Genomic DNA, 14,174 nt, shown 5'->3' with positions numbered 1-14,174 from the left:
AGATGATACACAGGCTTTACCTGGCAGATTAGCTCTCAGATTTTTATAGCTTACTTGGAAAAGCTTTATCCCTGTGAAGCCAGAACCAGGAAATAATACCAAAAAAATGTCAGAGGAAGAAAAACAAAATGACACTGATGATGTAGATATCACAGAAACTCAAGTATCTGATAGGACAGTAGCATGTTAACCCTGTAACCTGTAAGTGGAACAGTATAATTAATACTGCCAAATGAGTTCAAGCAGACGCCAACATAAAATGTAAGTGGCAGACTTTTGAACTTTATTCTCATTTTTGCAACACATTATTTATTTGTCATCATTATTCCAGTTATAATAAATGCATAACAACCGCTTCAGAACATGTTACTTGGACATATTTTGGACGAGAGAAGTGTGGCTGCCGCCTCGTTTTTCCCCCTCCTCATTTATATACAAAGAGAAATATTTTGCACTAGATTAATCCTAACATTACCCACTCATGTGGGAGGGAAAATCATGCAGCAGAGCATCAATTCACCAAAAGATCGGAATATTGCTAAAAGAGGCTTTAGTGGAATATGATGAGAGTTTAAAAGATAATAAAAAAAAGTTTGGCAATTCTCAAGCTGTCACAGTTTAGGCTAAAAGCGATGAAACACACACACACACACACACACACACACACACACACACACACACACACACACACACACCAACAATATTATTTTCAAAAATAAAAAGTGCAAAAGGCAAATTCTCCACTTGGGATGATTTAAGAATTCAATGATGGCTAAAGAAAACCTTCTTTTTCTAAACCCACATCCAGTTTTGCAGATTCATAAATCATACTGTACAGAAGTTCTTCAAAGTGCAAATATTCTGAATTGGCATAATCTGGTATATACACTTCATTTTTCTTAATGACAAAAATAATAATTAAACAAAAAAAAAACAAAAAAAAAAAACCATGTTTTCCTGCTGTTCATCTTTTTCTTTGTCCAGTCAGGCTCCATATTCAAGATGCACAAGCGTATCCCCAGACTTCATCGCCGTCATCGCACACACTTGAAGTCACAACGTCAGCTAACAATGATTTATTAAAAAAGAAAAAACGAAAAAAAAAAAAAAAGGAGTCACATCACTGAAAGCTTCTCACGCCATGAAAAGAAAGAGGAAGAAATCCTAAATGTAATCAGAAAAGCTGAAACCTCAGAGAGATCCGTGTGTTGGCTTTTGTCCGAGCCATGCAGGTCATGCAGAACCAGCTTGTCCAATAACAGCCATTTCACTCCCTGATGTCACAACTGGATCTCAGTCTCTGATAATTAAACTACTCAACTACATCTACTTCATTATCACAGGACCGTACAGCCACAATAATCGTAGGTCGTTACAATTGAGTAAATTGCATAAGACTCGTGTATTTCAAGGAGTTTCTCCTCGAGCCTGGCACGTCGCTGCCCTCTACGTAAAAATGCTTATTATCGGTTTAAACTTCAACAGCACCGAAGCAGGAGATGCATACAAGGCCCGCTTTAGGGTCACTTCCTACTGATCTGACCGTAGCAGCCTGAAAACAACCTTTTCCCACCGAGCTCTCGCTGGTTAGCGCCTCTGTAGGAAACAGACACTGTTTTGAAGATGAAAAGGCAGCCGTTTCACAGCCGAACGGGACGAGGTGAACTTGTGCTGTGAAATAGTAAGGGTTGGGGTTTTTTTATTTTTTTTTTTGTTTTTTTGTTTAACCAAAAGAAAAAAAAAAAAAGTGTAATGAAAGCTTTTCATTTTTCTTTGATTCAAAAAGTTACCCAAAAAAAATAAAAAAAAATAAAGCTGAGTAATGATTGTTATTGAAGAGAAAGGAGTTTTTTAAAAAATTAATTCAGGAAATCTGCTGGTGCAAATGTTTCCATCGTTTCTAAGGGAAAGTCACTGCAATGAAAACCCAGACAAACGAGAAGCTTTTATTCGAGTAATATCAGATGCACCGATATCAGCAGGTAACCGTATCGGCTGATATTGGCTTTACTGACTGATATCAGGAATATCAGCAGATATTTAGTCGGTCATATGACTCAAGCATGGAAAACTTCAAAGTGTTTTTTGTTTTTGTTTTTTAAACAGGGAAGCTGCTTATGACACAGAACACAGAGGGAAACAGTAAAAGTAAAAACAGCATCAGTATGATTCATCAATTTATTTAAAAAAAACATTTATTTTTTTTTGCATTTTAAATTTGCTTTCGTTCTCATTCCTTTCCCCCCGTCACTGTTTTATAGTTGAATTATTTAGGTTTTCATAGTGTAATTAATGGGTGGATAATGCATAAATATCGATGGCTGTCATTCCCGATATCAGTCAATAGAGCCAATATTAGCCAATGCTAAGTTTCTGCCAGCAGATCTGTTATCTGATATCGTTTTAATAAAAGCTTCTGGCTTAACATCAAAGGTTTCAAGCTCTTCATCACACACGCAATGTGACATCATCAATAAATATCTGCCCGTGACTGATATCAGTCCAGATTGCCGTTATTGCTGATGCTAATTTTTGGCACCTGTATTATCTTAAATTATTATAATAGAAGATTCCAGTTTGAAATTTCAAAAACCTTCCATTGGCTCAGAGCCCCAACTTAACTGACTGAAAAAAAGAAAAAAAAAAGTTATATCATTTATTATATTTTGAGCCACTTCTAGCTAAGTAGAGCTTCGGTGTTCGGTTCTGAGTGCCCTTATAATGGAAACTGTTGCATAAATTTGATTTGAAGAAAATCTGAGATGGCGAAAAAGGACTGGCGCTGTCAAACTGCTACATCAGCGTTAAATTAAGACTTCATTATAACACCCCAAGCTTAAATAATATGGAATGGCTAAACTAGTGCTTAAAGAAGTTCAAGCTCAAGAGAAGTACATGAACAATCATCAGGGAATTTTTAAACACACCGCTAGTATTATTTTAATGTTTTTGTTAAATAATTAATGTATTTCACGCTACCTTTAACAACATTATTTTAACATCAATGTGCCATGAATTCTATTCATTTTATAATAAAACCATATAAAGTAAACAGTGGTGTGTTTTAAAATTCCACGAGTAACTAAAAACTGTCAGTTTGAATCCTTAATTCCTGTTTGTTTCAAGTGAGACAAACAAGGCAGTGTTGAAGGGGAAATCTGAATATCAAAGTCTCATAATGGGTTTTCACCTCCTACACGTTTTCTATTTTAAAATTCCAAATGTTACTTTATAGTCATGAAGGTTTTGTGATTCAGCTTTAAGCTGTTAACACTGCTGTCACCGCATGGCATCACATACGCTAGCTTAGAACTGCCAAAGCTATTTTTATGTACATCCTACATTGTTTTGTTGTGCTTTGTGAATAAATGTTAACTCTTAAATTCGCCTCAGGCCAGGTTTGTGTGACACTTGAGCTGGTCTGGTGTTTCCTTCACATGATCCAAGAGAAGACAGCATGAAAAGCTTTGAATCAAAGGAAAATGAAGTGTGTGTGGGGGGGGGGCAAAAGGGCCAGGGATGACATGTGATCATCAAAGTCGGATTTTTCGGCTCAGCTCTGAAGCAGCTGCTTCAGAGTTGAGCCGGGTGTAACTTTTAATGAAACTGGTAACTCTTTCTCCCTACATCTTTTCCTCCATTCCTTCCCCATGTCCTCTCTTCACTGCAAGGCTCTTTAGTCAGGTCATTCAAGGGGGAGGGAAGGATGTTCACATTGGAATGGAGCGGTGATGGCACGGAGAACCTGGAGGGAATGAATTTCAGTCGTTAGGGGCGAACAGTGACAGTTATTTAACATGAGAACATATCTGATCTGCAACTTCCTGTCTGTAAGTGCATCAGTACCACCTTTAAACTGCACATCTGTCCTGATGAACTTTATCTGGACACAATGTTTCTCCCACAGTGTACAAACTGGCACTGTCCACTGTCAGGTGGACACTGTAAACATTTCTACACTAACAGTGAGTCGTGAAGCTTCAGCATTCACGACCTTGAACAAAGAACCTCAGGGCTCGTGTGACTATGACTTCCCCTGACTAAATTGTGACACTTCCAAAGAAAACAGATGCTGTGACGTTGGCTGTAGATTTCAGCACAGGGTGTAAAACGATCACTGAAACTCACTGTGGCGTGGTGCAGTAACTCTGTACTGGTCGGGTGTAGAGCCTGTGCTTTACTCTACACGCTGCAGCTGTTTACTGTTTAGGCAGTGCCAAAAATATGTGGACCAACCAGTTTGTGCTATACTCTTACTTGTGTTGTTGTTGGCCCTTGAACCAGCCACAGAGCAGACAGAGGTTCTAACATAACCGGCTGAAGTGAACCCAGGAACACACAGAGGTGTCCACTGTTCAGTCTATCAGCAGGAGCTGCGTGCTGCTGGGTTTTTGGAGGATGGTGGGTTTTTCTGTTTTTAAATGACGATCATCTGTAATTATATCATCAAAGGATCACCGTGAATGGGGCTGTGTCTAATTTTAGAACTGACAAAGATCACCTGAGCTGAAGATAATAGCTATGTGCTGCTTTAAGCCCCGTTTAACTTGGAAACCAACTCTCCTGTCTCGTTCTCTTCCAGGTACAGATCCTCCGTATGGGTGCAGCTTCTCACCAGGCTTTAATTCTGCAAAGTGGCCAATCAGCAGCAGCGAGGTGCTGAGACACATGTCACGAGTCTTGGCCGGGTTATTCGTTCACTCAGTTCCCACAGCTCACAGCCACAGGGGAAAAAACTCGGCATGTAGGTCGACCAACAGTTCCGCCGACACGCCGTGTCTTTACCACAGCCACCTGTCAGCTCTGCGCCTACCACATTCATGAACGAGACCCTGAAAAACTCTAGTCCTGACTTCATCTCATCAAACCTCCCCAGTATAAGCTGGAGCTGTAAACCAAACACCTAGAAAACAAATGCAGATCTGAATACTTCACATATTGAAATACTCTGACACAGAGCCGGATCAATACAAAGATTTTGATACCTTTAGTAGAGAAAGAAGAGGCGTGTTCTATGAGACGTGGCCATGTTCTCTGACATGTTGCGAACTTTTAGGTAGTTCACAAAACCTCTGAAGAACAGCAGGAGACCTGTGGGAGAGAGAATCATGAAGTCACTCTGACACAGAGGCTTTTTGGCTTTTAGGGACGATTACTGACTGCAGCGCACTCACCGAGCAGCAGGAAGATCCACCACAGCCAGTACTGACCGTTGAAGTAGCCAGTGAAGTAGTCTGAGAACTGGACACACACAGGAAGAGAGAGTTTACCTTTAGTGTTATCAGAAGGAAACAATTGCTGTGTCTAATTTGCTCTTTATACAAAGTGACGCTCTCTCATAAAGTCTATTAAAAAAATAAAAATCCCACATCCATGAAGCCTGACCAGCAGTCATGTGCTCTCACTCTATAGATAAATAAACAGTTACGGCTTACTTTGACTATTTTAAATGAAAATATTGCTAAATGTGTTGTGTGGAAAAGGACAGCTGTGTATAAACAGGGCAACCTCAGGAAACACAAATATGACATTTAAAAAAAAAAAAAAACTCAAGGTCACCCTAACACACACACACACACACACACACCACGGGTAACAGCACACGTGTGCAGACATTAACACAGGATGCAGTTAGCATTGTTTTTAAGTATGTTTAATGTCCCCCTGTGAGTTCTCCCACAGCAGCAGCTGCAGCGCTATCAGACGCCCGAATCAGACTCGCTCTCGATATCTCAACCCACAACAATGAGACAGGAAGCGCGGGCGTCGCAGGTCCTGAGCTTACTCTGAACAGCTCTCAGGGCTCTGCTGGCCTCTTGGCCACGTCATTCCTGGGGGAGGTTTTTTAATCCCAGTGAGACTTTTGACCTTCACAAATTAAAGGATATAATAATAACACTCTGCAAACTTCAAAGAAGCACATGTGCAAAGGAAATGAAACATCACAAATACCGCCTCCAACTTGAGAGCTTTTCAGCTGCAGCTCCCAACTGATATAATAACGCTCCTTCTACTGCGAGCATGATTAAACTCTCGCCTGTAGACCACATTAGACTTTGTCTTTGTCAACCCAACTGATGAAACTTCAAAACAACAAAGAAAATTACAGATTTATGTCAAACTTTTGCGTTTCAAAGCCAGTACACCAGAATGACTGAGGATGTAGATCAGCAGGTCGTCTGCTTAGTGTAGCATGAGCTGATTGTTTGCAAGAGGCTGGTAATGGTATAAACACTGTATGAGCCTCTGCAGTAGTAGTTGTACACAGAGGAGCAGAGCATATGACATTGCCATTTTCCCCCGTTACCTACTAACCCTGTGTTTAACATCAAAGGGCTATGAACTCTGGGTAACTCCCTTAGACAAACTATGCAGGAATCCTGATTTGGAGAGCGTGCGTAAAGGACTCAGAGTGTCTGACAGAGAAACCTCATTTAGTTCATGGCTTGGCAGCAGGACGGTCCAAAGCCCTCAAGGTCAAAGTCTTTGGGTCTACGACACTGAGACCCGTCCCCAAAAGCTAATCCCGTAGCAGTGCTCAGAGGTTCACGTGGTGTAGCTGTAGGAGAATGATATTCAAACGTTCAGTAATGGCTCCATTCTCATTCACTTAGATATAAGTTTGAAAAACAAACAAACTGCACAGATTCCTTCCAAGATTGCTGCCGAGTTGCCCAACTTTTTGTTAAACCCTGATCCTCGTGTGTAACACTGACCTCCATCGTTAAAACACAACAAACAAACAGTGGAATCACATACCCTCACAATGAGAATCCACTTGATGAGGGAAAGGCCGAAGCCGCAGATGGCCCCGTAGCGCCCCGCAATGGTGTTGGTCAGACAGAAGGACAGGCAGAACCCAATCCAGTTGAACAGGAAGGCCACTGAAGGAACAGCAGGAAAACTCGTTTTTATTTGGGCATCCAAGTGACTTTTATTTTGAAATCAGCAGTGGATTTTTTTTTCCTCCTGAAATAGAAATATGTTAAAAATCTAAAAGTAACAACAGTCTCAATGGATTTGAGCGTCTCTCTAAATGTTTATCCACTGAATTATCAGTGAGACTCGAGGGTTAATTCATCTGTTATCAGCGAGTCACGTGCTGTTTTACAAGCGTGTCACAATCTGGGCAAAGCAAACAGCGCTGTTGCCAGCTCTCTTTAGTTTGCACATAAATAAGCAAACAAATGAAAACACCAGACTCACTAAAAAAGGCCAACATGAAGATCCCGTCGTTACCCACTCGGAGCTGATCAGCGTCACTGAAGTCGTCTCTGGGAGGGAAGTCATCATCCTTACATGGACACACACAGACGCAGAAATGTTATATTATTTTAAAAGTCACAATGTATTTTGGAATTAGCAATTCATCTTAACAATAACCTCTTAAAGTGCTGATATAATGTGCTCAGAGCATAAATTCAAGTTAACTGAAATGCAGTTTTACTTGTTCTGAATGGGAAGACTCAGAGCTGGTAAAAATAAAGCCTTTCAGCATTTATTTTGGTCCCGAGTGTCACAAGCGTGGGGTAATCAAGACAAACATTTTCTGGTATGCTTTGAGGTGAACCACACCCAGACCAAAGACCAGTAACCACAAGAATGTTTCAGTGGAAGGACTTTAACCCAAGAATAATAAGAGGGGATCTAAGAGGGGCGACCGTGCGTGAGCAGGGCTCCTTACCCGTGGCATCACCTCCACTGCTGAGGCAGCCATGGCAGCTGCTTTGGCCTTCTCTGCTTCATCGTATGTGGGCAATGAGGTGGCAACGCTGTAGGGTGGAGGCACAGGGAAGTCACCTCGGAAACTAGTCTCTGTTGAAAGAGAGGAGGAAAAGAGTAAGAAAAGGACAGAAAGCACGCAGGATCAAAGCGGAGCTGTGCACTTCCTATAATGCTCTGAGACCGTCCTGGAAACTAAAGTGACTCAAAGCTACAAACACTCCAAACAGTCACCACAGAGCTGCCATCAGACCAAACTCTGTGTGCAATTAAAGTCAAATTAGTACCAGGTGCTGCTGCAGCAGTTGCTCCCAAGTCGATGGAAGCGTACGGAGGTGGTGCCGTGTCCACTGCCTCCCCCTGAGTCCTCACGCCCGACGCCTCCCCTGCCGCGGGGGCCGGGGCCGGGCTCACCTGAGTCTGGCTCTGGTCCTGGCTGGATGTGCCTGGCTGGGCTGTGGCAGAAGTGCACGGCTGTGGCTCGCTGGCGCCGGCCTCCGAAGAGTCGTCCTCATTGTGCAACTGAATATAACAAGAAGCAGATCATCAGCCAAAACCAATGCTGCTGCTCGAGGGGAATGCACACATGCACACACTCTCGTCCTACATCTCTGAAAGACTTGAGAAGAAAGCACCAGAGTGCTGGCAGTTTCAAAGTCTGAAAACTCCAATTCCTCTGACTGCATGAAAACAGCTGCCACACGACTGAAATAACAAACCAGAAAGCAAAAGATTTCAATATTAAAGAGTCGGACATTTGTACTGCTTGCTGTTATAAGCAGCAGCAGCATTTTGTAATAAAATAAGCTTTACACAATCTGTTTTTATTTCTCAGCACCAACTGTGGCTGAAGCAGCACTCGGATATATATATATATATATTTTTTTTTTTAATATCTTCACATATATATATCTATATATATTCAGGCTGAATGAGTGGGTTGAAGTGGGCATATTTACAGTAGATGATTATTTTTCCTCCATGAAGCTTCTTCATGCTGTTGGTAATTTTATCTTTGCTCTTGAAGTTCAAAAAGAGCCTGGAGATGGCCGTCTTAACCCGGTTTAGTTTCAACCATGAGTAACAATTATGAGACATTTTACTGAACAGTCAGAATCCTGTTGATTAAAACTATTCTTGCTTTAATTTGTCTTTAATGCTGGTCAGTATTTAGAGATCCCAGATTATTAGCTGACCTCGGTACTGTGGTTCCCAAACTCTGGTTTCGCTCTCAAAGGGAGGCCCAAAGTTGGGAGGCTATGGCCAGTCTAAACAAAAAACACGCACCAATAGCAATGTATGGGCAAGTTTGTTGTTGTATCAGTCAGGTAAACATAAAGCAAACAATCTGAACATGTACTCATTTTGAGTGCTTTAGGTGGTTTTCAAATATAAGCGTCTGACAGAAGAAGTTGTCAGAGTAACACCAGAATACTTGTAGAAAAATCAAGTAAGCTCAGCGAGTTGTGAAACAGCAGGGGTAAACAAAGTGTAAAAAGGACATGTTTTTTGGATTCTGTCTCACTAATAAAGGTGAGGCGGTATGGACTATTTGCTGGAAAGTTGTGGCTAAAGGGGGCAACACTTCAAAGTGGATTTTTTTTACTTTTTAGTGACCTCAAAAAAGCACCAAATGCCAGTCCTCCAGAGAAAATATATGGAGTCAGGATGTTAAATCTGTGCATAGCTACTAGTTTTCTAACTAAATTGAAAAGTTAGAGTAATCAACTAGTGTAAAAGTAAGAAAACACCCAGAGTGTGTGGCTAACATTAGCTCTGATAGCACTACAAATTTAATATTGGGCACATGTGAGTTAGTTCTGACACTGCATACATACAAACAATCCAAAAACAGCTACACTATGCTAACTGTATGTTCCATCTTGCTTGCCACTTCACATTTATGTCTGTTAGCACTGGGGAGCATTGCCAGGGCTCCCACACCACTGCTTCAGAACATGATGGGTGCTGACATTAATAATTAGTTATGCCTTTAGCCCTTTCAAAAACACAGATAAAGTTAAATACTGTATTACCCCAGTGAAATGTGATTACCACTATATAGGAGACTTTCTTAGTAGTGGCAGGGTCCATTATTCTTGCTTAGTTCTAATTCCTTAGCTAAGCATTACAGATTAATCCTTGGTCTTTACCCTTTGTCATCTGTCAGAGCTGTACTCAATGAAAGCTAACACAAACTGAACCCTAAAGAAATTAACTGCTACAGTATGTAGAGGCTTAAGAAATGTTCGATTACAGTGATATCCTAGCCTGCATGTAAGGAGTAAAATGAGTAAGAGTAGTACCATTTGCCCTAAACAGAATGTTTGACACTGCAAGCACAGATACATAAAGCCACATCAATATGTCAACAGAGGAAGGTCTCTGGAAAAGTGATCTACATGTAATAAGTTAATGACAGACCACGCAACATCTGAGCGGGTCATCTACAAGCCTAAGCAGATTTTTTTTTGTCAGGTCTTAGAGCCAGACACCTTCTGAAATTACAGATGATGGTTACAGTATAACCGAGAGGGAATCTAATCACCTCCACCCCTCTGTTCCAAAAAGGCATCCATGAGAAAGTTCTATCTAGTCAGCTCCTGGCCAAAGGCATAAGATTGTGGTTTTATAATTAACTAAACTCCATGTGACTTTAAGGACAGTGCTACGTGACCCAGGATTAGCAGGAGAAACTGACAGACTCATTGTGCGTCAGAATGCTGATAACCCAAATAACAAAAGCTGTCTCAAGGTGGTTAAGCAAGTTTAGCTCGTTTAAAGTCTAAGAACAAATTCCCTAAGAGCACAGTAAAGTGCCTGTAATCAAAGATGACAACTGTCACAATAATCCTCAGTTCTTGATTTTCACCATCAATATAATTATTGTAATAGCAATAGTTTGGGTGGATCACTATACCGCTGTTCTACAGGACCGTGTTTATCTTAAAAACAGCAGAGCAATCGAAGGGTCCCATATATTTGCACTGGTCATTTTGCACGTCATTGGTGACGTCACCACAGTTCTGTATCTTTTATACCAGCTCTTAGGGCACGAATATACACTACAGTAGTGTCCTGAACAACAGGTGCTCCCACTCAGAGAAAACCTCAACACCAGCGATGATATAAGAGAAGTGAAAACCAAGAAGTGAAGAAATTGCAAGCTTTCTTTTTAAAGATTTTCCTCAGAAAGACAAACTTGCAACATTTCTCTGTATATGCTTCTGTACTCATAGATCATTTAAATGGTGGTAAAAATCACCACAATGGTCAACTCGTGTTTTCAACCTGCAAACAAACTCGAGAGGCACATCACCCGCCTGAAACGACACCATGCACCAGTGGATTTAATGATGAGCATATGAGGATATGATGAGCCATGCAAAAAACAAAGAAAAAAAAACCCCCAAACACAAATGTAGTATACTGCGTGCTGTCTTTTCAACAACTTAAATTGAACTCAACATACAAAAGTATGATGTTGAAGACTCAGCTTACAAAAAGTACAATTATTGATGAGATTATGATCTGTGTGATTGACACAATCTTGAATTTAATTTTAAATGATCACAATCACCAGTGAACAGTTACAGTGATACCTTTAGTTGGGTGAATTGGTATGCTGTTCTGCTGACTTGTGTTGATCTAATAGGGAGTACAACATGCTTGCCTCTAATGTTTGAGCCAGATACATTCACCAAGTTTACAGTTAGCAAGAGCAGACTGATTTGATGTCACTGCAAAGCTTGAGGCAGTTTGGGTTTGACATTCAGCTTCATTACATGTCAGATTTATCAACTGAAAATATTGACTAAGCATGTGCCGATATCAGATTTTTGCTTTAGGATTGTAAAGGTTTAAAAAAAAATTAAAAACCCAGCATGTCATGATTTTCACTTCATGATTATTGTACTGAAAAAAAAAAATCCTGATTAACAAAATGATTGCTTTATATGTAAAAAGTTGGAAGGAAAAAAAAGGCGGCAAACTTTAGTTGCCTTGTGACGCTTGAAGCTATGCAAGTTTTCATTTGAAACTCATTTTGACTCTGCGTCAGTAGGACTGCATTCCACAATTCTGATAATCTGCTTAAAATGATGTTTTTGAAAGGTGAATCTACCATTTGAAACCTTTTCCATGAAGTAATGGTGGTTTTCGAACAGTGGTAAAACACCTCGACAAACAGGGGAAACACCCTTTGTGATAAGTAATGATATCACGCAAGTTGAAAAGCCAGAGGTGACTAACAAATCTAAATAGCTTCTTTAAGAAGCACAGTCACAGTGAAATCTGTTGGTTTACCACACCGATAGACTTCTGAAAAACTAAGATCTTGGCCGTCCCAACCGACTTTTGAACTTCCACCAGCGCTGGGTCAGCATACAAGGCAGGGAAGTGAATGAGCGGCCGACGACTGGCTCAGAATCAAGGACAAAGCATAACTGCACCCCCGCGCATGCACAGGGGATTACATAAGATCTTAACAACATAGCCACAAGCCTCCTCATGTGTCCAAATACACCCGAACCTCACAGCAGCAGTGCCCCATACCTGTAGTATTATTTAGAAAGGAAACAGAGCAAGAGATGACAGTGTAGGCATACTGTGATGAACACTGGGTTTTTTATTAGTATATTTTTTTGTTTGTTTTCACAAACCACAATATCAGATAACTCATCTGTTTGGCTATATCCAAGCCATCCTTGAGAATCCACTGTATTGTGCTAGAGTTTCCAAAAAAAAAACCAAAAAGAAAAACGGAACTTGGTGTGAATCGCTGCTTTGTTCAGGGCTGAAAAGTTTAAAAGGACATTGCTGATTTGCCTTGGCTCATACCGAATCCTGTGGGATTATCAGCCATAATACCAGAACAACAAGGCACAAAGCATACTTTATCTCCCAAGGTTCATAGCTGACTCCAAAGTTTTACCAACACTGCTGTTACAATACATTAACAGAAGGAACAAACTCCACATGCTTAGGCCAGTTCAACCAAATAAGCCATACTCTGAGGCTGGCATCCATTAATGTCTTTGACTAACAGTAGTAGCATTAGTTTTTCCCTGCATTACTATATCATTTTATGATTCTGCGAAGACATAATATAAGTCATATTTCTAAAAAATTAGTTCGTTAACACTTATTTGTCACCGTCATTCTTTTCTCTTGATTCGTACCAGCCCTTTAAGCTGCGGTTTAAGCCGGAAATTCATCTTTAAAAAAATACAACCAGAGGGGAAAAAAAGAGGCCCTCTTACCACATTTAATATGAGCCAGCTAATAAACCCCTATGCTAACCACTTAACTTACAGCTAAGCTTCTCAGAATTTATGCTGCCAAAAACTGTGTAACTACACCTCTGTTTGAATGTCCACATGTAACTACAAGTTAGAGAGTGTATTTTATGTGTGTAACGCTGTTAAAAGCATTTTCACTTAAACGGCCTTCGCGACTAGTCTTGGCTGGCCAGCGTTAGCTGGCCACGGAAGTGGCTAATCAAAGGCTGGGTACCATAGCAAAACTAATTTAGGGGAAAAACGAAGTAAAACACAACAGTTGTGAAAGTTTGCTTTTTTTGCGGCTTTTTGTCTGTCCCACATAACGCATTTTAAATAGTCAATACAAACAATAAGCATTAATTTTTTTGGCAAGGGCCTGGTGCCTGTGACGGGTGGCAGGCCGAGCTATCAAACGGTGTTTTGATCAGCTTCCACTCACCACTTGGTATCGGCTCGCTGGGTCCATCTTCGACAAGGTTCAGCTGGCTAAACGAGCCAGCCGGTGAGAACTATCAAAAAAATAAGACTTGGGTTTACTCCGATGTGTGAGTCACGGACAAGAGATGTTGGTTCCAGAAACAACGCTGAAGAACCGGATTCTGAGCGATGAAAGAAATGGCTACAACCTACAATGCATTCACAGAAAAATACCGTTCTGTGTAAAAACCTTCACCCACTTTCAAGCTAGTCTAAAGATGTCACACTTCCGGTTACAAATTTCAAAATAAAATGTATATAATCGGTATTGCGCATTAATGTTATTATTACGTTGTTGTTGTCGTTGTTGTATTCATCAATGCATATATGATCTTCTACTTATCTAATTTACCTTACGTTTACACCTAAGCTTTAGAGTTATTATCATTATTATTATTATTATTATTACTGTTATCATTATTGATAACAACCATATATTAGCATTATATTTTCATTCTAAGTATAAAAAAAGGTAAAATTAATATAATATTAATATCTAATACACTCTGTTTCTATCCGAAACCAATTCTATCCGAATTGTTAGGTAGTTAATCTGTTGGAAATTCCTGTGAATGTGATGTGTTACTGTCTTTTAACGTTATTCAGTTCATAACGTTTTAAGATGGCTGTTCTATTTTTACTTTTCTGTACCATTTCAGACCACCGTCAGCGCTCGCTAGACGCTTTATTTTG

General features: G+C 40.3%; 1 protein-coding gene across 1 annotated transcript; it reads right to left on the bottom strand.

Annotated features, from left to right (window-relative positions):
• Positions 1–255: 255 nt before the first annotated feature.
• On the bottom strand, positions 256–13,702 carry ndfip2 (Nedd4 family interacting protein 2). The gene is made up of 8 exons (XM_003440931.4): positions 13,444–13,702; positions 8,010–8,244; positions 7,685–7,815; positions 7,207–7,294; positions 6,760–6,884; positions 5,175–5,241; positions 4,986–5,091; positions 256–3,745 (listed from the first exon to the last, which is right to left on the bottom strand). The coding sequence occupies exons 1-7, from the start codon at positions 13,468–13,470 to the stop codon at positions 4,988–4,990; spliced, it is 777 nt and encodes a 258-aa protein (XP_003440979.1). The 5' UTR covers positions 13,471–13,702; the 3' UTR covers positions 256–3,745; positions 4,986–4,987.
• Between the last annotated feature and the right edge of the window lie 472 nt (positions 13,703–14,174).

This window comes from Oreochromis niloticus, linkage group LG23 (assembly GCF_001858045.2).
Source record: "Oreochromis niloticus isolate F11D_XX linkage group LG23, O_niloticus_UMD_NMBU, whole genome shotgun sequence".
Lineage (NCBI taxonomy): Eukaryota > Metazoa > Chordata > Actinopteri > Cichliformes > Cichlidae > Oreochromis > Oreochromis niloticus.
Note: the sequence above shows the minus strand (reverse complement) of the source record. Positions and strands in the feature narration are given on the sequence as shown.

What these genes read in the sequence shown, in the direction of transcription:
- ndfip2 (XM_003440931.4), bottom strand. Translation starts at nt 13,470, where the DNA reads ATGGACCCAGCGAGCCGATACCAAGTG. An exon ending in AACTGCTGCAGCAGCACCTG is followed by an intron (nt 7,816 to 8,009) that starts GTACTAATTTGA and finishes CTCTTTCAACAG; the next exon opens with AGACTAGTTTCCGAGGTGAC. An exon ending in CTTCATGTTGGCCTTTTTTA is followed by an intron (nt 6,885 to 7,206) that starts GTGAGTCTGGTG and finishes CTGTTCCTTCAG; the next exon opens with TGGCCTTCCTGTTCAACTGG.